Here is a 23,031-nt window from a genome sequence, read left to right as displayed (position 1 = left end):
CTCGTGCTTGCGGCGCACCGGGTCGGAGGCTCCAGCAGCGCAAGCCGGTGCGCGAGATGGCGGATGGACCCACAGATCTTGTTGTACTTCGCGTAGGTGGCAGGATCCTGTATGTGGTAGCGACGCATAACATCATGGTCGCGGTGGCCCTTGTCTGATTGCCATTCGAGGAAATCTACCTTTCGGAGGAGCCTTGGAGTGAGGAGAGCTTATTGTTAGCGATAATGATAATGATGATGTATAGCGAAGGCAAGGGGTGGAGCGGAAGGGGGGGGGACTGGGGGGGGGGGGGGGGCAACAGCAGCGAGGTGAGGTGGTGAAATACTTTTGTTCGTGGTGCTTGAGTTTGCGGACCATTGCTGTTTGTGCTGTGGGGTTGAGATTTCTAGGGGTGAGGTGTGTTGTTCGTTTGAGGATTTAATTGTGGGAAGCAGCGCCAATGGTTGGATGAAGTGCGGTCGTTGGTGGTTGTTGAAACAGTAGGAGGCTCAAAAGTAAAGCAGGGCTGCGACATAAGAGATTTTCTTAGTGCTGGTCCGTGCTTTGCTACTAGCACGGCGATTGGACCAATCAATCGAGAAAGTGCTTTAGTAGTTGATCGATAGTGATATTCACCACATCGACAGGATATCATCATCTGTGGATTCAAAGACGACCACGCGAGGAGATCTGTTTCGTGACGAATAAATAACTATAATATATACTTTATATTAATTATATTATGGAACTTGAGGGTACTGGTGGGTTGGCCGCCAATTGCCCAGTCACGTGCCCAACAGTATCACATTATTAATTAGGGCGCGCAATTGCATATATGCTGTGATGTCAAGGCCGCACATCATATTGCAACGAATATCTTTTAATTAACGAGAATATCCCATAATACGTACTTCAAGAATAGACTCGAGTCTAGAATTAATAACTCATCACACTCAGGCGAATTACTATGCAGTTGGAAAACACTGTTGTTTGCATTAATTTCTGCGGCTGTATGTAGTATCAAGAAGAATGAAGAGCTACATGTTTCTAGGTATGTATAACAAAACAACTGTAAACCAAACATTCAGGTGAGTCAAGGCTGGACGCTGTAATTTATGTATGTATGTAGGTAGGAGATCATCGATTGTGATCCAGACTGGGACTGGGGGAAAACACGTACAATGCATCGTCTTTAACACTACATACATTAATCAGACCTCACCACGATGAAGTATGCACGTCTTAAGCGCTCTTAGCTATATATTGTTTATATTCAGGTAACTGATGCAACGTGAATAAGAATAACTGGGACTAGCGATGAACCGATGGAATTCTGATGATAACGATCGTGATGTAACTACATATACATAATATGCCATGCTACAAGTTGTCTCATTAATTCTTTTTTTTAAACACGATTTGTCATCTACGTAAGCGGTATGCGCCACAGCGTTGAGCGAGTAGAGTAGAGAGGTAAACTGAGCAAGCACAGTAATCATGTAGGCATTTTCTACTTCGGCATGCCTGGCGAACCAAGGAATCAAACTGATGGATCGCAATTGATGCGATGCAAATCTACATTCCTCACATCGCATTCCCAGCACTCTCTGAGTACTCTAGAATACATGTACCTATGTACTCAGTACTCTAGTGGCGTATTTTGTACATGTCGGCACAGCTGCATCTTCGGCTCTCACTCGGCTAGCAAGGCCGTGGTTGGCCTGGTTGTTGTTACGCAGTACTCAGTCAACCAAGCCAGACTCTCTAGTTGCTCTTCTCACCTCACCTAGAAGTAGCTAAACACATGCAACTACAACAATTCATGGCGCAAACAATGAAACACCACAAAGACGCCCACTGATTCATAAGTAATCTGAAAAGCACATAAAGTATATACTTGGTTATGCATATCCGGCCCGATGCCCGACCTCCGCAATCACGGAATCTGATAACAAAGCTGTTGCTAAGCAACTCCCAGAGCCGTGAGTAGCCGGTTGTCTAGTTAGATCGGATGATAGCTCATGAAGAAGATCAAATAAGCTTCACAAAGCAATTAAGCACGCGAGAACCGGACACCCCGCTTGCTAGCTTCTCGGCCCGTAGTTAGGACTTAGTTAACCCCACTCCTTACATCATGGCCAATTTGTAATTACATGCAATTGAAGATCGCTCCATCTACCCCGGATCCCTTTATCAACCCCACATCACCACCCTCCCCTTCACGCTATATCACTCACCTCTTAATACTCTCACCCACCACCACTACCACAACCACAACCACAACCACAACCCCATAGCAATAACCACAATGGCCACCCAAATCCCCACCTTTCACCTCCCCACCGGCGCGCCCATCCCCGCCATCGGCTTCGGCACCGGCACTGCCTGGTACAAGTCCGAGTCCGAGCCGCTCAACCGCGTGCTGATCGACTCCATCAAGTCCGCGCTCGCACTCGGGTACCGCCATCTCGACTGCGCGGAGATATATGGCACCGAGCCCGAGGTGGGCGTTGCGATCAAGGAGAGCGGGGTCCCGAGGGAGGAGCTGTTTATTGTTGCGAAGGTATAGTAGATATAGCTTATTAATTGGAATTGGAATTGGGAGATAACTATGGATATAGAGAGAGTAGAAAAGCTAACCATGTGCGCCGGGACCAGTCTTTCAAAACCCTCGACGACCCCGAAAAGGGCCTCAACGAGACCCTCCGCAAGCTCCAGACCGACTACGTCGACCTGTAAGTCATACATACCCACCTACTCACTCACTCCCGCCCTCACCCACTCCCGCACTCCCGAACTCCCCGCCCCCACTCTTTCACCCCACAATTCACTCCCGCCCCCCCCGCCCCCCCAACTCCCCTCCCCCTTCCCCGACACCTCCACACACACCCACTAACCCACCCACCCTCCAGGTACCTCATCCACGCGCCCTTCCTCCCCCCACCCACCCGCTCACCATCCCACAAATCTGGTCCCGCTTCGAGTCCCTCCAAAAATCCGGCAAGACCCGCTCCATCGGCGTCTCCAACTTCACCGTCCCGCAGCTCACGTCCCTCCTCACGCACGCCACCATCCCACCCACCTACAACCAAGTCGAGTTCAACCCCTACTGCCTCGACCTCCCCCTCCTGCGCTTCTGCCAATCGCACAACATCCAGCTCGCCGCCTACTCACCCCTTGGCCCACTTACCAAGTTCCCCGGTGGCCCCTTGGATGCGGTGCTGAAGCGCATCGCGGGGGAGAAGGGCCGCACGGAGTCGCAGGTGCTGATTAGGTGGGGCGTGGAGATGGGCGTGGTCATCGTCACGACGAGTAGTAAGAAGGAGCGGCAGGAGGAGTTTGCCGGCGTGGGGTTTGAGTTGGGGGAGGAGGTGGTGAGGGAGATTATGGAGGTGGGCGGCAAGGTGCATCATAGGATTTACTGGACGGAGGATTATGAGAATTAGGTGTTTTGCTAGCTGGCCTTGGTTTAGATACCGAGAAGAAAGAAGGAAAAAAAATAGTAGTAGTACTAAGGCGTTCGGTAAAAGGTCGTGAAAAGCACAAGGAAGCAACGGGGCGAACACCAAAGTTGACGTGACGCGATCCAACTAAAACAATGTGTTAAACAAAAGGGAGGAAATCTATTTCAAGGTTAATTTATCATGTATCTATTTGCTATTTAATTAAAGATTCTTGTTGTCGTTGATACCATTAATTTGGATGGGTTCGTGAGTTCGTGGTGTTGCTTCAACTTTGGTTGCTTTCACGACCTTTTACTAGTAGTCCTGGGTAATAAATTCTGGAATCATGAGCGATCACCCGGTGGCTTTTTTTTTGTGATCATTTCTGGTGACACAAGGTTTTTGGGTTGGCTTAATCATCCATCTCGATCATGATCAGATCATCACTTTTCAAAACAGTCCAAGTGTTACAATATTACCCGATGGTTGATCAGCTAGCTAGCACACATGCACACTTCTACATATCTGTTGCATCTTTTGTAACCCCCCTCCTCAACTTAGAGTACGCTAGTGTTTCGATGATTGGATCGCACGCACCATCAGCTTGCGGATATTATTAATGAATTATCAATCAGTCAATCAACTTGCGGATATTGAGGTGCTGTTTGGAAAAGATTCTTACACCTCAAATACGTGTACGTGTACGGTGTACGTGTGCATGCTTAAATGATCAATTCTCGCTCCTATATCGACTCCATTGTGACGATCAAACACTCTTTACTCAACGTGCGTTGTAAAAGGAGATACAGTGCGTACTGTCAAGCAAGTACCTCATGATAGTCATCTATTGTCATGCCCCATGGCCAGAATGAGACAACCAAAAACACACAAAGATAAAACATCGATCTTGATCAGCGATACTAGAGAAGAAACCATTGATTGACCCATGAGAGAAGGAAAAAAAAGAAATGAAAAAAAAGAAAGGCCCAAAAAAAAACGGAACTTTTTCCAAAACAGAAAGGGCGCCTTAAATATTTAACAGAAACACACATGAAAAGCACACATGCCATGGTCTTTCTGCACTCCTCAAATGTCCTATTTACCACCCCCCCCCCCCCCCCACACACACACACCCCACTTCTCTCTCTCTTAAACAGCCCCTGGGCCCCTATAACCGTTTCCGCCCCCATTACCCTTCCCCGGGTCCAGTAGCAGTGTAGGCTTGATGTAACCCTCATCCAGTTTCCGGAACCACTCGGCCTGGTCCTCGCTAGTTCCCGAAAATATACCTGTTAAGCTATTGAACGCACTACCAGCGGTGATGCCTATGCTTGCAGCATGTGGCTGCGTTTGCGCCTGAGTACTGCTACCTTCGCCGTTCCCACTTGCACTTGCACTTGCACTTGCAGTTCTAGTTATGGATGCCCCACGGGGGCGTACGGTAGTCGGTATCATAGGTGGCAGGTCATCGATATCACTATCAGCATCGCTATCATTCGAGTCTGTACGCAGAAGCTCCGGCTCCCGTCGGCCGCGCCTACCAAGCGGTGTATCTTGTGTGTCTGGGGAGACACCCCGTTGACCCGAGGCGTAGATGCCGCTGTCAACATTGGAGAGGGGGACAGAATTGGGGCCCATGCCTCCACGGGGAGACTTAAAGTAGGGACCAACGGTCTCGATATCAAACTCATCATCAGAATCTATTTCTTCCACTACGCCTGTACGAATACCTAAAATCTCAAGCATTCGAGCTGTAGTACCGCCAAAGACGATGACAGTGAGCACGACGACGACCAGGACTGTTGCGCGGAGTGGGTTCCCGTTCTCGCCCGTGATACCGGCAGCGAGGGCTACGCCGACAGCTCCACGAAGTCCGGCCCAAAAGAGCATCGCCTGATACGAGTGCGGGAGTTCATCAGCCACGGTTTGCCCGCGTGCTCTTGCACGGGAGCGAATGACAAAATTGATGAGTTTAGAGAGAGGAAATACTGCAGCCCAGCGAGCAACGCAGATACCGATTGTAGTGACGAGGATGAAGAGAGGGCGGAAGACAAGCTGGGTGTCAGTAAAGAGTGAAAGGCCGAGGTAAATGAAGATGAAATTCTCGGAAAGCTGAGCGAGAACTTGGAAGAGATATTTAGTGGTGAGCTGAGTTCGGCGGGACATGTTGTAATAAGCGTAGTGTTTGAGTGTGATACCGCAAAATAGTAGTGATACGATCCCTAATAATTGATGAGTAAGCTCTTATAATTTTGAAGGTAGAATGCCTCCATTCGGAGCAGAGAATACCATACCAGACATGTGACATCCGTTCGAAAAAAGGTACGACGAATATGCTATCAGGAGGATAAAGGAACTCTCGATCTTCGGGAATCTCCGAATATATGTATATTTCAATAATAAAGCCGTTCCGATGCCGATAAAGACCCCAATCAATAAACTCACGGTGAAGACAATGAAGAAAATACCGATACCCTTGAACAGACTTCCAACACTTGCTGGTCCATGTCCAGCTCCGTGGAAACGTTGAGCGGTCTCGAACATAACAATAGCAACTGCATCGTTCAAAATACTCTCTCCAAAAATCACAGTATAAAGCTTCGGATCCACTTTATATGTGTTGAATATAGCGAGAATAGTAACAGGGTCCGTCGCGGAAAGGGTCGCGCCAACCGCAATAGCTTCAACGTATGAGATATCAAGCGTCTCTAGAGGCCCCCAGGACCAGATGAATACTATGGTTCCTAGAACTACTGCCGAAATGAAAGTCCCAGCAAATGCAAACGTCAAAATCGAACCTATATTCCGGAAGAAATTCGCTTGATGTAGCTCATAACCCGAGTTGAGAATAATCGGTGGTAAAAGTACATTGAAGAAGATCTGGTAGTCGAATTTGACAAGGTTTTGAATATTGTCACCAGGAGTGACCCTGATTAACAGCCCCACGAACATACCTACGCCATCCCACAGCATTAGCTTAGCTCCAGATCTGGCTCCCATGATACCACCTCGACCCCAAAAACACCACAAAGGAAGCTATACCCGCAAAAATCGACACCACAGTCTCGTGTACCGCCTGTATCTTCTTCAGCTGCAGGTAGTAACTGCAGAACAGTGCTAATATCAGTAGCGATACCTGGATAAATAACGCCCATGATGATATTATTTCCGATTCGCCGGGATCGGTAGGCTCTTCAAAGTTCTACACGTTAGCCATCGTGAATGAGCTCTCCCTGGATTTGCACTTCTCCCATATGTTCATCGGTACTATAGCCGCAACCGTAACGCAAAGCTTTGAGATGGGAATATCAACAGTCACTAAGAATCCGTACCCTCAGTATCCGGCTCCTCCGCTTCGCGCTCTATCCACCACGCCCACGACAGTCAGTTTCATCCATCCCATCCGGACACGTTTCGCAGGAAGGCCACAAACTCAACAGCGCGAACACCAAATCCGTCACCACACTCATAGCAGCAAGCTCGCCCTCAAGAGAATGGATATGTTTCGCGATAAGCACACAGGAAACGAATGGCGGGGTGGGGTGGCTGTTTATCGATGTCTCGGGTCGTGTGGGGGGGTCGTGTGGGGGGGTGGTGGTCGATGTCGTTGCAATAGCTGCGGCGGGAGCTCACGGACTGGCTGAGATACCTATGGCACCTATGGCGCAAGTCTAGGCAGGCGCCCAGCGAAGTCGGCCGGAAGAGCCGCGACGTCTCTACCGAAAACTTTAATTCTACATAATGCCCTTACGTACTCGGCCCGCTGCCGGCTTGGCTACACGATACAAGATTGGCGGAAACTGTTCTACAAAACGAGCGTAGTAGTACTACATGTAGTATTCAACGCTCCAGCGGTACTAACGAACAACTAGTTGGAGTTTGGCACTGTGCGCGGCGTCTGAATAATTGTCGACATTCTCAATCCGCCAATATGCATGGCATTTGAAACTTGACTCTGTGTCTGTCTTACAGGCATTGTACGCAAAAATGAGATAACACACTTGCCAAACGGTGTTCTGGTTGATGCACATAATGAACAATCCGAGGGGGAAAAAAGTTTCGCAACTCGACAACTGCCGGCTCAAAAGAAATATAATAAACTAAACTCTACACCCTAACTCTTACAAAAACAGAGATGTCGATTAGGAGCAACATTCGCTGCCCCTCTTCTATTTTTCTCTATACTTACTATACCCAACTGAAAAAGCAAAAATGCAGGGAGGTCTGAACAAGAAAATATGAGGTAAACGAAGTTTACCAAACAAAAAAAAATACAAGAGCATGGCCGCGTGTCGGCGGAAAACCCACAAATAAATAGCTCATAGTAGCAAAATCCCAAATGTCCTAACAAAAAGCAACCTCCCATAAATACTCACAATATGCAGAATATGGAAAACCCAGCAGGAAAACTCCGACCATTCTAAACGCCTAAACGTCATCTCCCTCATCAAGGCGTCTATAGTTTCCTCCGGTCTCATTTTCTGATTTTCCGCCAAACACTCCCTTGATCCATCCGCCGATCCCGCTCCCGCCTCGGCTACGGTAGACAGGTGAGGGTGTTCGCTTTGCATCTGAGCGGCCGATATCGAGTGAGGGTACTGGGCTTCCAGTGCGGCTTGGGTGAAGGAGTGAGTCTCTGGCAGTTGCCGGTGTTGCGACGACGGTTTGATCTCCGAAGATTTGATCCATGTCTTCCAACGCAACGCCCTTGGTTTCTGGGTATACAAACCATACTATAGAGCCCCATTAGTTACGAATACCACGCAATTTGATTTTGATACTTACCAAGCACAAAACTGACGGCGCAAAAGAAGGCATGAACCAGATAGAGTCTCCACTTGATCCAATCTTGTAGAACGGGTGTCATTTCACCAACCAACCAGTTGAAAGCCCAATTAGTCGCCGTTGAAAGAGAAGCACCCTTAGCTCTGATGCTCAAAGGCATGATCTCCGGTGGGTACAACCATGGGACAGGTCCCCATGAATATCCGAAAAATGCGTTATAAATGATAACAAATATAACAACCATCCGTGGTGTATAATGCACGTCGATGTAGATGAAGTAAGATATCGCTGAAAGTGAAAGACACATGACAATAGCACCTGACAAAAGGATTGGGCGACGACCCCATTTATCCATAAGATACCATCTATCACGGGCATCAGCATCAAACTTGGGTTTGGGTCTAATCTAAGGGAACTTACGGAGGAATGGTACTCAAGACATAAACAATACCATTAATACCGGTCATTAAGATGGCATCGCGACCAACCCAACCAGCTTGTTCAAAAACCAATGGGGCCTGTTATTATTAGCTTTTATGGTCGATTATTATGAGATAAAATAGTTTGAAATGACGTACGTAGTACGAGATCACGTTGATACCGTTCAGTTGAGCGAATGCTTGGGACGACATGGCAATCAAGAGACGCTTCCTGTATCGAGACCACATCTCCGAATATGAGCGCTCGCCCTCTTGGCGTGTAATGATAACGTTTTCCTTGATTTCGCGGAATTCGTTCCTGGCATGTTCGTTGTGAACGTCTCCACCTCCATAAAGATTGGCCAATACGACCATCCCTTCCTCGTCGTGATCATTGTCAAGAAGCCACCTGTAATAGAGTTAGATATTGATATTTTACCCACATTTTAGCAGGTTGACTTTACCTTGGGGATTCACAAATGATTAATGAACCAATTGCGAGAAGAGCGCCCATGATACATTGCATAGACAACGGTAGACGCCATGACATGTTACCTTCGATGTAAGTGCAGCCGTAGTCAACCCACACACTAGATGCATATCCGATGATATTACCAGTGAACTCAATGCATGCAAGTTGACCTCGGTTATGGGAAGGCGAGATCTCGGATTGGTAGACCGGGACGATGGTTGATAACGCTCCAACACCAACACCGGCAATGATACGGCCCAGTACCAACATTCCCATGCCATTACAGAGAGTCTGAAAAGCACCTCCAGTGACAAAAATTACAGCTCCCCAGAGAATTACTCTTCGGCGACCATAAACATCACCTAATCGACCAACTATAAGAGAGGAGAAGAAAGCTCCAACTTCTAGAATAGCAACCATAGTCCCGATCTCAGCTCGAGTTGGCTGATTAAAGTAGTCTTTAAAATACGGTCCACTACGGACAGAATCAGCACCTTGTACTGAGAACATGTAATAAGAATAGACGGCGTTCATACGTTATAATACCAGACATTACACCTTGGTCATAGCCAAACAAGAACACACCCAAGCTCACGAAGATACTTGTAAAATATCTTTTAGAAATTAGCTAAACAGTTCTTTTCCATTAAGCTCTAGGTATACAAACAGTAACGGCTTGCCCGTCAATCCATGGATTGACGAGCCATTTCTTCCGCCAGACATGACGGAAGCTAGTATTCGCTGCGAGTTGGAAGCTCTATTCACGGGTGTTGGTATATGAATTACTATTTCTTTCGTACTGTGTCCGTGATCGGACGATTCAGTCGACTGTCGAGATTTGTTAGATTTCCTAGAGCCAGTACGGCGGTGTTTACTAGAGGAGGCTGTGGGGGTGATCTCGTCAAGAGTCTCTCGTAGTTTTATAGATACGGGATCCTCCTGGTCTTCTAGCTGTTCGGCTAAATCACCAGTGTCGCTCCACGAAAAATCGTCTGAGTCTACAGACAACCTCGAATGTGAGGAGTTCCCGCGATGGGAGCTATCGTGGGAAGGCCCAGGTAGTAGGGATTCTGAGTGTAGACGGTCACGATCCCTTGCCGCTGAGGGTGAAGCTAGGGTACGAAGGGGTATTTGAGTCTGGTGGGTGGACGATGTGGAAGGAATGGTGAAGGCGGTTGGGCTGGAGAACAGCCGTGTTCTTCAAGGTGTGAAGGGTCCAGGACGGCAGCCACGGCTCACGGGCTGCGGGAAGGGCGAGGGTTTTGTTCGGGGAGGGGGGAGCTTTCCAAAGGGGCTTTTCCTGGTAGGCAAAGAGATGAATGAGCGTGGTGGTTGCTTCTGCTGATGGCTGCTGAGCTGTGCAAGTGTTTAGACGTGCAGCAGCTGAGTGTTGGATGTGTTTGGATTCTGTGAGTGCGCGGCTCCTTGCCAGAGGCACAAGACCTGGGTCAAGGAAATGATAATCTCGGTCTGTCACTCGACTGTTATTTTTAATCTATATGAAGTTAATATATAGGAGTAGAGTACAAACATCGTTCACTTCATAGCTATTCTTTCTATCTAGAATCCGTATTTCATGATCATGACTCTTTCCTACACCCTTCGAAGGCTTCAGGAAATACATACATGTAATTACAATTGATGATAGCCGAGGTGGTGATATCATACAAGCAGGTCAAGCCGATAAAAGTACTTCTGTATAATTGTTTTTTGGAAACATAACCAAAACGGTAAATCATAGCTCTTTCAAACTAAAAGCTACCTATAGTAGAATAGTTTCAGGTCGAAATGTGATGTCCAAAGCGCGCAACTCGACATAAAAAACTACACACCGGATAATTGGGCGTTCTAGGTTACAGAGCGACAGCCGGTACTTACTCTGTGTGGACAACGGCTCGTGCAGACATGGTGATCCTCGAGTTCCATTTGTTTGTCCAATCGCATCCCGGCCCAAAACTACGTTATCTTTGCGCTCCGGCTCTTGCGCATAATCCGTCTAAAGGCGTAAAAATTCTCTGGAGGACGCCTTGTTAAAAACAACATCCTTCAAGAACGTGAGAAACTTCAGAGGCTGTATTCATGTTCAATACATCAGCTTATAGACGTACTCGATTCCCATCTAGAATCATAGGACTATTTCTTGCATGAACCCTGCATCTGCTTCCCGTCTCAAATATTTATCCTCGAATAAATCAAGATCTGAACTGGAGGAGTTTAAACAAAAGCAAAGGTCAAGTTGCATAGAGTTATTGGTGGTAAGCTAGAGTCGTAACCATGTGATCATCCGGAAGCATGAAGTCTATGCAGACTAAAATTTAGCTAGCCAGCGCCTCCACAGTGGTTCTTATCAACACTTCTGCTACAATATTAACAGTTAAATCCGACTTGACCTTTACATTCTGCTTCTAATCAGTCTTCAGGCTGAAGAATTGCAGAGCTTATCGAGGCTTTTTATTTTGTTTCGACGTTGAGATTAACCTCTGATACTCGAAGAAGCAGGAATACTCGAGAAGGCTGCGCGGGGAGTCGCGGAATACGCCGGTAGAAGAATTCCAGGTTCTCATCACACTAGTTAGCTCTTTGACCACGGATGTGGGGCACCGAAGGGGTGTAACATGTCGGTAGGTACATGTACAGCGATAGGAATGATCTATGGAAAAACCAGTTATATGGTGCACAGATATTTCGCCATACAATTTCACCCCCCCTGTTTTTCCATAGATCATTCGGTCGCTGTACCTACATACGATATCAAATTCAGCATGGTGTGCATTGCCGGAGCACCACCCTTGTAACGCCTCAATGATCACGATACCAGAAATCCGAAGCCTAAAGAGCCTCTGCTCAACATCACGAGTGTTCCCAGATGGAACAGACCTCAGACTTTAGGACTGCTTGCTTGGCAGATATCCTCCGGGTGACCATGTATGATTCAGTCTAATTCCACCCAGTGTCATCTGAAGATGAAGGGTGCAGATCACTCAAGCCTTCCGCTGGGAATGTTTGCTGTTGACAAAGATCTTCAATTCGGGTCGTCAGCCAAGACATTCTATTTTGCCGGAATATAAAACTTGCTCAAACTGTAGGTATGTAGGTACATGCTCCTGGATTCTTGACAAAAGAATATTCTTTGACCTGCAGATAGTGAACAAATTGCCGTTGGGATGGCTCGTGGGTGCCAAGAGACACGCGAGTAACCCTGTCGTCTGTTTCACCCGTCGGTTCAGCCGGGCCGCGACCTCATTCACTGGTCCAGTTCTGCTCAAAAAGACAGTGAGCTCCCCATGTAGAACCTACATGTACTTATCGTCTGGCAGGAGGTTCCTTAAGCTGTGCTTGCTTTCTATTAGTACCGGTAACAGTACAGAACTATCTACGCATGGATAGCACAGATATAATGAAGTTTTGTCTTTAACCAAGCTAATGCCATATAGGCTTCATCTCTTCACTAAACGCCCAGGACGACAAAGAATTCTATACAGCCAGTAACTGCATACATTCGAGACAGAATATCTTGGTTTGTGTCTAGCTCAAAGGACATGACCGCGACAGCAGTGTTGTCAATTGAGACAGGATTAACGGATCTACAACGACGAAAACTGCTGGATTTAGCACTTTCAACTTTATCCAAACCACATGTTGAAGGATCTGCTTTTGCGGTGAGTTCATGATGGCGCACCACCAGGGACAGAGGAACGCCAGCAGCTCGATTTAATATGACTATTCTAAAGTTGGCTTTACGGGAGTGGGGAGTGAAGGAGCTCTTGTCAGAATTCTCGGATGCGGATGGCAACCGTCCATCCATTAAGCAAAACAAGACCTATCGAAAATAAAACCGAAATAGATATTCTGTTGGGTTTTCACTTTCTTTGAAAAACAGCTCACCCCAGGCAGATATCTCGCAACATTTTCAAGCGGTTTTTGATGATAGTCCTCACGTTCCTAGGCAACTTTTCAAAGATCCGACGGCCAACTTACAACCGGCTGATGAATAAGGAATTCTAAGGTCAATTTTACAGGAGCACGGAATACGAGTTTGAGTGGTTAACGAGAAGGGCTCCCCCGCGTCATACATTTTCTCCTCTTTCTACGTTTCTTTTTTCTGAAATGTAGCCCTTAGAGAGGGCGGCGATGAGAAGAGATAGTATTGCAGGGATTACCTCCGAGCTCATCTTTTAGGTACACATATTCTTGGCAATGCAGTATTGCCAAGCACTGACATCATACAACCTATCGAGGGTAGACTATGTAGCTCTATTGAGGACAGGAGGTTTCAAGTGTCATCCGTATCCAATAACAAAGTCACTGATATCAATACCAAGCCTCCAAATCACGACTGCATTCCTCACCTCATAAATATTATTTTAACGTCACATGTACCAAGTCTATGGGTTGAGCTCATGAAAGTTTAACCCCGCAACATCACTAGCTAGGTTCATACGGAAGTTTCAGGAGCACTCCATATAATAATTTTGTGAGGTGGAGGAAAAATGGCTGCGTCCAACGCAAAACCCAAAATCCCAAATCATCTGCGTACTGCATAAATTCAACCCTTGTACCCCAGGCCCACGCGCTCTTCCATCTCACCCAATTTTCTGTAGATATATATGAGTAATCCTTGGTCGCACAGAGCCCTCATCATGCGACAGTTCGCGATGCTCACATGCCAGAAATACTATTGATCTTGCAATGAACTCTATCCCAATAACCCCACCAAAACAAACTTTTGTGGCTCAAATAAGGCACTTGGAGTGTTTATAATAATAAGTAGTATATTAGGCCATGTGCACTATGAAGTACATGTATGTAGGTACGAAAATCTGGACAGCCGCAAGGAGATATGACAGTAGGGCTAGCCCTAGAGTTAGGGTTAGGTGAGTCATTCGTTGACCTCTGTTCAACACCAATCTAGCTGGCATGGCATAGGGCTTTGTGTACCGCATATATTTATTTAATTCTTTTCTCCTCCCTTTTGATCAATGGAAGCCACCAAGAGATTATTTCCCTTCAAGGCTCGAGGGGCGCACTAGACAGTTAAATACGTACCTTAATCAAGTATCCCATAAACCGTTGAGACAATGCCAACACGGCTAAGACGTGCCCGGAGCCAATAATATAATGACTTTGTTGATCTCTTACTCGATTTTGCTGCGGCCTTTTGTTTCACAAGAGGGGTGGTTTATGGAATAGCTAGTTCACGTGATTAATCATGAAATATCACTCGTATAGCTCTGGCATCTGACCTCCAGATTTTCTTTTTGTCTTGTTTAATATTAATAATCTTACAGTTATGGCACTATCATGCTACCCCAGAACTGCCCTACCTCCACCACCATCTTCACAGAAAAGAAAACTAACTAGCAACAATTTTGACTCTGTCTCTCCTTCCATCTTCCCTCTTGGAACCATAAATGAACCTTTCGTATCCTGAATAGTCATCCATATATGTGTACAAGTATCTTGAAACCCCGATGGTGCCTGTCCTGTCGCTTATTGTCTTATTCTCCACCTTTACATCCGTTCTAGGCCTATCCATAAAAATAAAGGCCTGGGTTTCGCTGTGTCTGAACCATGCCCACCCCGCAAGTATGTATTGATCCCTATTGTTGCTGTTCCATTCTTCGACTGCCTTCTTGATTTCTGGTCTGACCTATAGATAGCTATAGGACTTTGACCTTAACAGTACTGCATGCTATAACTCAATTCAAATCTCGATTTGAGAAGCTAGTACTTAATGTATTAAACGATAATGTTTCCTCACTATGAAATATATACTGACACTGACCATAACTACAATAATGGTGCCCGGACCCGCCACTTGAATTGATTACACCATTGCCATAGGAATATGCGAGACAACCCTCCCGGACTGTTGTTCTGAAAGTAAAAAAAAAACTAATAATTGTTTCAAGAGGCCGATTATCTACTCACCAGAACGATAGATCTCTCACTCTTCTCGGGGATGTCGAATTTCCGGCATTAACCACGCATTTTTAATCATGGAAGTAGGTACGGTCTCCTTGATACATTTAACATCTAAAAGATCCCCACGATCCCCTATGGATGACTAGCTCCTCATTACAGAATCACGGGATCGAGGACTATCGACAGGCAAGAGCATAGGATTCTGGGGAGAGTTGGGGAACGTGATAGGTACAAATCCTATATAACGTGTTTCACCGGGAAAGCAACTGAAGCTCACAGAAGGGCATTGTGAGCACCAAAACAATACCTATGAAGCCATACATGTATAGGAGAGTTCTTTTGGTGTTTTTGACTATTTCTTATGATCATAGCGAGTATATAGCTATGGGAGGGTCATCAGCTGTGATCAAGCCTTGATGACCCTCCCACAGCTATATACTCGCTACCTATTAGTAACAATCATCAGAAATATTCGAAAGATATCTCAAAATGACTTTAGTGTATTTAGTTCTGTAATTCTGGGTGATTTTGAATTTTCACAGCAATTCGCGATCCCGTTCATGTCATGCTTGATTGCTTTCCCAGTGACGATTGCGGTACCGGTGAAACACGTTATAACCGAGTAAACCGTTGATATCACGGTCTTGATTTATGATGTCCGCAATACTACATATACATTTAAGGTTAGGCCAAGTATGAAAGTAGGCCGCTTAGGTTCTGCACCGCTAACCAAATCGCCTACTAGTCTGTTGAACGACCGGCCTCCTAACCCAGCACGAGATCTTTGCAAGACGTGGCTTTATGAGTGAAGTGTAGTTTCTATCTGTCAACCAAATTGCTCCGCTGTCTAACTTGAATGGAATACCCTGCCCTCCAAGTCCATAAAAAATGACAAGCGGTCGAGCCGTTCCCAAAGACTCTACTAAGTTATGTGGTGAAGAGTCAAGGTCCTAGTTCAAGACTCTTCATTATACTCTGTATGGGAGAAGATGCTCTGTAATTAAACGCTCTGCGTGTTCTAACTCCTGTAGAAAAGAAATAGGAAAACACAAAACACAAAAAGTACTGCATCGGGAATTAATTCTGATACTACTCCCACCCCTGGTTCGAACCCGGGACCTGCCGGGTCAAACACTCGGTGTCTAACCTGACGAGTAGTCCAAGTATGTTATCCACTAGACCACTCGCCTATGTTTTGCAAGGTCCAGAATTGATATTTGACAGAACAGCTAATCTGGCACCAAGATACGCGGGAACCCCTATCCCGGTTTGTTGGTCAGTAGATGCCGGTTTCTACACTTGGAGGCACAGGAGGAAATGGGCTTTGGGGTTTGAGCTTCAGCATTCTTGGGTTATCCTAGCGGTAACGCCCTTCTACTTATGCATCTCCCTACAGGATGGTCATCTTAAGGCCCCTAGATTTACCCTGATGCCGGGCATATATACAGTCACCTCGAGCTGTGTACGTACCTGCCAATTATGTGTGGGGGGTGCAGTATTCTGTCCGGCAAGCTTCGTAAAGCAGTACCCGCTTTGTGAATGGCTCGAAGGCTTACTATATAATCTGCTAGACAGTGGGAGACTTAGCGAATTACAGGTGAGAATAGGTACGAATATATGGAGGATAATTATCAAATGATCGAACTCGAAGGCCCGGCCTACCAAGTTAGATAATATAGAGAGAGAGAGAGTTTTCTGGCTCCACTAAGTACTTGGCGAATGGAGTAAGTCAAATTCCAACTTGGTGAGCATGCCAACCTGTTCGATGCTGAGTTGGCTTTGTTAATTAATGAATTAAACAAAAAAAAGAGAGAGAGAGAGAAAAGGTTGGCTTTGTTAACCGGATTTCCAATTTGCCAGCTGCAGTGGTGCAACTTGGTCATTGGTCAACAGGGCCGATCTGCAGAATCAACAGAATTCTAACTTCACCGGGGAGCTTGAGTAGACTTAGGAGGTCCGTGAGCTGGCATATTGCATGTAATATATACAAACCACCAATAACGTCGAAATAATATACAGAAACCACATATATATATCAAATATTGAAACATTCAGACCTCCCCGTCCGCAATGGATCTACTGTGCTATTAAGACATGGGGCCTGTTATCTGTAGCAGTAAATGCGCATCCATACGTTTTAGCTATATATATACATACGGCAAGAACGTTACGGGCCTAAATCAAAACCGCTGTTATACCATTCCCGCCGTCTGACTTAAGATAATTAATCCCCTAACTTTACTGTTTCCCAGATCATCCTCGACTACACCCTCAAAATCTTCTCCTTCTGAGTATTAAAAGTCTTTCCACCGCACCTCAATTCGAACAGTAGTTACATCGTCACTGGCAGTCATAAACCACGCCCATGCAAGTACACATGGAGGTTTCTGACGATCTGAGAATTCTATGTTCCCTTCCCGACTTGAACGGCTTTGTATTCCTTGGCGAATCATATTAGTAGCACTCGCTGCAGTCATTTAGGATTCTCCCAAGCGTTATAATAGGAATAAGATTCGTGGTTATTTTTCTTCATCTTTCGAGTCCCTGAAAAGTTTTCATGGTGGGTTAATTCTCTTTTGCTTAATAATGTCGTCTATATTATGGGGGGGGGGGGGGGGGGATCATAGCATTTGGGCCGCTCTTATCTCGCCATTTCATGGAGAACCCGGACCTAATCAACTTGTATGTAGTAAATGGACTGGAATGAGAAGGGAGGGAGAGGACAAAAATAAGGCATAAAAGAACAGGTGAGCTTAATTAATATGACTTACCCAAAGCCCTACCCTTTTATAAATGATTTCGGTAAATTTATTGATATGCTTGACAATGAATCTTTAATCAATCAATTAACAACGAGTCTTGATCATGAATGATCACTCGACATCCGGTTCTCAAGGGTGGTTTCCTGTGAAGGTTTCAATATCATTTTGACAGTAATCAACTATCAGCGAATATAGATCAGAGCTTAAATGCATTCAATGGCTTAACACCTCGTTATCACTCTCCTTCTCCTTCGGTCTAGCCCCCATGCGTGTGGTGCGCCGTGATTATGTATGTGCTTTGGAACGAAGAAAATCGCGCAGGTAGGGCCAGAAACAGGAAACGAAAGTTAAGATTTTTAATTGTCTTATCAGCCATCAACCCTTTATAAATCGGGACTTATCTAATCCTCACTACTAAAGATCTGATGTTTTACCAGTAAAAGATATCATTGACATCGTAAGTCTCGCTATTTAGCACCCTTCGAACTTCGCGCCTTTAGATTACCGGTCACTACGTTTATATATCTACTGGGAGAGGTGCACCGTCGGCCAGAGAAAAAAAGGAAACACACCTTTGGACTTGCAAATTACCAGAGATTCTGATCTTTGCAAACATCTTAATGCAAGGTCGTCATTAGTTCACAAACGAAACGTATCCTCCGATCACCAAGGCAGTCAGACCTAACATCGTGAATAGGCAGCTTGGTGACTTCCGGTTTTAAGCCCGGTCATCATGAGACGCTTGCGACGTACAATTAATACGAAGTATTATAGAACCCCTATCTCACGCATTAGAGGTCATAACCATAAGGGCTATCGCGGATGCTATCTCTAGATCTTTACATATAAATACCACTCACCAGCTTCAAGCTCTTAAAACTAACGTATCTCGGCCTGTGTTTCCAGTGATGGTACATATATGCACATACGTGTGTGCGAAGCTTGCTATTTGACGTACCTACGCACACATTCTTTTCATGTTGGCTCCCTCCCAGTCTCAGGGCCAATCATCTCTGCATCTTTGTGGTAAACTCTACTAATGGAAATGCTTCCTGATGATGACGAGTAAATTGTAAAAGTTTTGATTTTTGTGACTTACCCAGAGCTGTTTTAATCCCTCCTCGCAGAATTTTCGAAACTAAAGCATCAAATAGGAAGTACTGACAGAAAGGAGGTCAAAATAAAGTCATTTGGCATGTTCCTATCGCTATACATTATATGCGGTTTCCCTCTCACCTCTTTTAAACCCCATAGTACATGTTCCAGGGGGTCTCTAGCCGGTTACCACTCAGCAGCACGCCCCTCCCCTTGAGTCCACTGCAGCTGATTCTTCCGATTCAAAAGGATTCTGAATCGAGAATCTGGCTCTTTCACCGGTCCCCCGTTTCTATTTTTGGGGACGGAGGCTGGCGAAGCTACGGTTGGACTGATCGGCGGTGGGTTAGGGTTTCTTTCATTGTAGAACTTTTTTCGTACTTTTTTTGTTTTGTTATCATTAGGGTTTAGTAAAATAGCTACTAATATGTAGTTGAATTTTGGAGACAAAAACACTCTTTTTTTTTGCATCTCCGTTAAGTGACAAAAAAAAAAACTCAAGGCTTTCTCAGTTGACTGTGACTTACATGTATTTCCAATCACAGGCAGTTGTCTTTATAACTGGCCGTGGGCTGTGTATGGGCTTCTAGGTGTACCTACATACATACACCAGAGGCAATCCATTATATAATCCTCTACCGCAAATGTTACGGCAGCATACCAATGTGATAAAAATAGTATATTGACCGTAGTTGCGAAAAATTTAACTTCTGATACCTGTTCCATCCTTCCCCAATCGACTAGGTCCCCCAGACCAAGCCTTTCAATCTAGCCTAGCATAGCCAGAATACAAGAACGACTAAACCACCCCAGGTACTAGGCCTATACCCCCACCTCCCCTTACGTTTGAGACTAGCTGCGTGCCAGGTAAGGCTGTTTGAGCGCTTAGACTCAAATATTTACTCGTCCCACATGCTTCAATTCAAAACATTATGATTTGGACACAATCCTTTGGAACGCCCCCACTTAGCTAACGCAGGACGGGGGTTGGGTTGTCACATAACGTCAACTGGCATATCATCAATTGAGAACCATTGCATCCCTTCCGCAGATCTACAGGGATCCATGTGACGAGTGACATCATGTGATGCAAATACATAATCAGCTAGAAAAATAAACTGGTTTGTTGCTATCACAATGGCCATCATCATCCTTAATATTAGAGTTGTTGTTTGGTTATGGTAATCTAGAGCTACTTAAGGCAAATCGAGTAGAACGGTTGATCAATTCTGAAACAAGCAAGGGTTGTTTTACAGCTGCACTAGGGGATCAATCAAAAATCTCAATGAATACACTCATACTTCCAAAAAATTAAATATACGAAGTATGCATATACACTTAAAAGGGTCAAATGGACCTTGAAACGATTAAACCTTCTTGGGTAGCGAAAGTAAACCTCCAGAAGACAATTGATAAAACCCATACATACAGATATAAAGATCGCAAAGAACACCCCAAAAAATACAAAATAACAATAAAGAAGATAGACTTTTTTTTTCGTACACATCCTTTCCCCAGAATGCTAGACAAAAGATCCTAACCGAAGTAAAGCAAAATGAAATTTTTGTAAAAAAGAAAACGGCGATAAGCCCTCAAAACATAATTTAAACCTTGTAAATCCGTTTTCGTTTAGTATTTTGTCTGCCTCTCGTGTGTAGTGAAGACGCCATCAGGGTATCTGGCCTTGAGAGCAGCTTTTCGCATCTTGTCCTTATCGGGATCATAGGCCAAGAACTCGTGAAGGGCTTTGCCGGCAGGCACCATTGGTAGAACGGGCACCTTCTTCTGTAATGTGTGTTAGAAATTTACCTTGAAGAGACAATAGATCCAATGAGATGGAACTTACGTCAACAACAACTTCCAACAGCACTGGCCCATCATACTCAAGCAGCTCCTTGATTGCGCCAGGTATTTCCTCAATCTTTGTGGCCCTCATACCCTTGAGTCCCATAGCATCGGCCAACTTGACGAAATCAGGGTTCTTTTGATGGGTCCATGAGTAACGGTCCTCATAGAACAAACTCTGCCACTGTGTGACCATCCCCTGCTCTTCGTTGTTCAAAATAATAATCTTAACACCAACGTTGAACTGGACAGCAGTCGAGAGCTCTGAGAGGGTCATGCTAAAACTGGCATCACCATCGATATCGACAACAATAGCCTCAGGACATGCGACCTTTGCACCAATAGCAGCAGGAAGGCCGAATCCCATGGTTCCGAGCCCACCAGAAGTGACCATAGTACGAGGACTTCTCCACCTAAAGTGCTGGGCGGCCCACATCTGATGTTGACCTACACCTGTTGCAATGATGGTCTTCTTGTCAAGTGCCGCAGTCTGCCTGCTCAGTTCCTCGATAACGGATTGGGGCTTGATCATAGATCCGGGGGATTCCTTCTCGTAGGCGAAGGGGAAACGTTTCTTCCAATCATTGATCTGGGTAAACCATTCGGGACGGTCGACAACAGATTCAACGTGGGGAATAAGGAGACTCAGGTTGTTTGCAACGTCACCCTCAACGGCCTCGGTAGCTTGGACGACTTTGTTGATGTTCTTAGGCAAGATCTCGAAATGCACAATACCACCACGTCCCTCGGAGGCAGCAATCTTGGCGTTAGGTGCGAATTCTAAAGTCTCCCGTTAGTTTTTCTTCTTTTCTCTGTTCTGATGGGCGGAACTTACTTGCGACATTACCGGTAACACGGTCATCGAATCTTGCACCGAGAGCGATAATCAAATCGGCCTCTTGCATGGACAAGTTAGCATAAGGAGATCCGTGCATTCCCAGCATGTGCAGAGACTTGGGGTCAAGCTCATCGAAACCACCCAATCCCTGTAGAGTTGTTGTGACAGGAATCTTTGCCTTCTCTGCGAATGCGGCCAAAATTTCCGGTCCTTCGGGTCGCTCAATAATTCCTGCTCCGGCGTAAATAATTGGCTTTTTTGCCATGTTGACAAGACGTGCGACCCTTTGGATTGAGGCATCCAGACGCCTCTTACTGGCCTCCTTTGCAGCAATAGATGCGGCGGAAGGGTGCGCTGGCAAATCAGAATGCACTGGGATAGCCTTCCGCAAAATACCGGCGGTAACATCTTTGGGAAGATCTACAAGAACGGGCCCAGGACGGCCAGATGTCGCAATCTCAAAAGCTTCATTGATGCGGCGAGGAAGTTCTGCAACGTTCTTGACCATAACATTCCATTTCGTGCAAGCACGGGAGATGCCGATGACATCGGCCTCTTGGAAAGCATCGGTACCAATTGCAGAAGTTGGAACTTGACCACAGAATACAACGAGAGGTGTCCCGTCACTAAGAGCGTCCTGTATGGGGGTAATTACGTTGGTTGCTCCAGGTCCAGAAGTCACAAGCACGACTCCAGGTTTTCCTGAGGCCCGTGCATAACCCTCAGCCATATGACCAGCACCCTGCTCATGGCGGGGCATAATGAAATCAAAATGCGGTGAGTTGTAGATGGCGTCAAACACGGGGAGAATAGCTCCACCGGCGTATCCAACTAAGAATCATGACTGCAGTCAGTAAAAATGGAACAAAACTGCAACAAGATCTGCAAAAGCTTGGTTTCACATACAGATATGCTTGACATCATGTCGTAGCATCATCTCGTGGAATATCTCGCCTCCAGACATTCCTACGAAGCTAGATTAAATTGGGTCAGCCAAAGTCGCAATTGGACACGACATCTGACATGAACTTACGAATCATCCATTTCAGGCGCTTGCCTGGGCTGTAAAGGATGCAAGTCATGAGCTGCGGGCTGAGAAGCGCTCGGAGGATCTTGGTTGAATGATGGAGACGGCACGGGCCGGTTTCTGCAGGTCCCCAACGATGAGTCAGAATTCATCCTATCAACTTTTTATGCAGCTCAAGAACAAAGATTGCGGGGACGCATAAAGAAAAGAAAAATATAAACAGTGAAAAACACTTACACAGCAGCAGCAGTGGTCGATTGATTCCGTGAGATATCTGTTGTCTTATTTCGCGGCAATCCACCCGAGCGAGAGTACGGCGATAAAGCAGCAGGGGCTGCAGTTGTCGAAAAGCAGCTCCTGCTGACATTCTGAGGGCGGACAGCTCTGAAAGAAGCTCGGACGGCAGCAGTTCTGAGCATGTTGGGCAATTCGCTGCGAAGG

At 45.9% G+C, this 23,031-nt stretch overlaps 5 protein-coding genes across 5 annotated transcripts; 1 reads left to right on the top strand and 4 right to left on the bottom strand.

Moving 5' to 3' along the window:
* Window positions 1-2,287: 2,287 nt before the first annotated feature.
* On the top strand, window positions 2,288-3,425 carry LAJ45_10266 (uncharacterized protein; the record flags this gene model as incomplete). The annotated part of the gene is made up of 4 exons (XM_046119794.1): window positions 2,288-2,542; window positions 2,638-2,714; window positions 2,892-3,028; window positions 3,073-3,425. 4 exons carry the CDS (start codon window positions 2,288-2,290, stop codon window positions 3,423-3,425), a joined length of 822 nt encoding a protein of 273 aa, XP_045967093.1.
* A 1,146-nt stretch (window positions 3,426-4,571) lies between these two features.
* LAJ45_10265 (uncharacterized protein) lies at window positions 4,572-6,892 on the bottom strand (the record flags this gene model as incomplete). The annotated part of the gene is made up of 5 exons (XM_046119793.1): window positions 4,572-5,644; window positions 5,717-6,376; window positions 6,465-6,614; window positions 6,755-6,784; window positions 6,856-6,892. 5 exons carry the CDS (start codon window positions 6,890-6,892, stop codon window positions 4,572-4,574), a joined length of 1,950 nt encoding a protein of 649 aa, XP_045967092.1.
* Window positions 6,893-7,850: 958 nt separating this feature from the next.
* LAJ45_10264 (uncharacterized protein) lies at window positions 7,851-9,821 on the bottom strand (the record flags this gene model as incomplete). Its single annotated transcript, XM_046119792.1, has 7 exons — window positions 7,851-8,155; window positions 8,208-8,572; window positions 8,628-8,725; window positions 8,786-9,035; window positions 9,091-9,573; window positions 9,635-9,712; window positions 9,766-9,821. The coding sequence occupies 7 exons, from the start codon at window positions 9,819-9,821 to the stop codon at window positions 7,851-7,853; spliced, it is 1,635 nt and encodes a 544-aa protein (XP_045967091.1).
* Window positions 9,822-10,182: 361 nt separating this feature from the next.
* On the bottom strand, window positions 10,183-11,005 carry LAJ45_10263 (uncharacterized protein; the record flags this gene model as incomplete). The annotated part of the gene is made up of 3 exons (XM_046119791.1): window positions 10,183-10,568; window positions 10,630-10,637; window positions 10,977-11,005. 3 exons carry the CDS (start codon window positions 11,003-11,005, stop codon window positions 10,183-10,185), a joined length of 423 nt encoding a protein of 140 aa, XP_045967090.1.
* A 9,504-nt stretch (window positions 11,006-20,509) lies between these two features.
* On the bottom strand, window positions 20,510-23,009 carry LAJ45_10262 (uncharacterized protein; the record flags this gene model as incomplete). The annotated part of the gene is made up of 6 exons (XM_046119790.1): window positions 20,510-20,665; window positions 20,727-21,505; window positions 21,561-22,394; window positions 22,470-22,537; window positions 22,597-22,710; window positions 22,828-23,009. 6 exons carry the CDS (start codon window positions 23,007-23,009, stop codon window positions 20,510-20,512), a joined length of 2,133 nt encoding a protein of 710 aa, XP_045967089.1.
* Window positions 23,010-23,031: the final 22 nt, after the last annotated feature.

Source organism: Morchella importuna (genome assembly GCF_003444635.1).
Source record: "Morchella importuna strain M04M26 chromosome Unknown Morimp01GS043, whole genome shotgun sequence".
Lineage (NCBI taxonomy): Eukaryota > Fungi > Ascomycota > Pezizomycetes > Pezizales > Morchellaceae > Morchella > Morchella importuna.
This window is presented reverse-complemented; position numbering and strand designations above follow the sequence as displayed.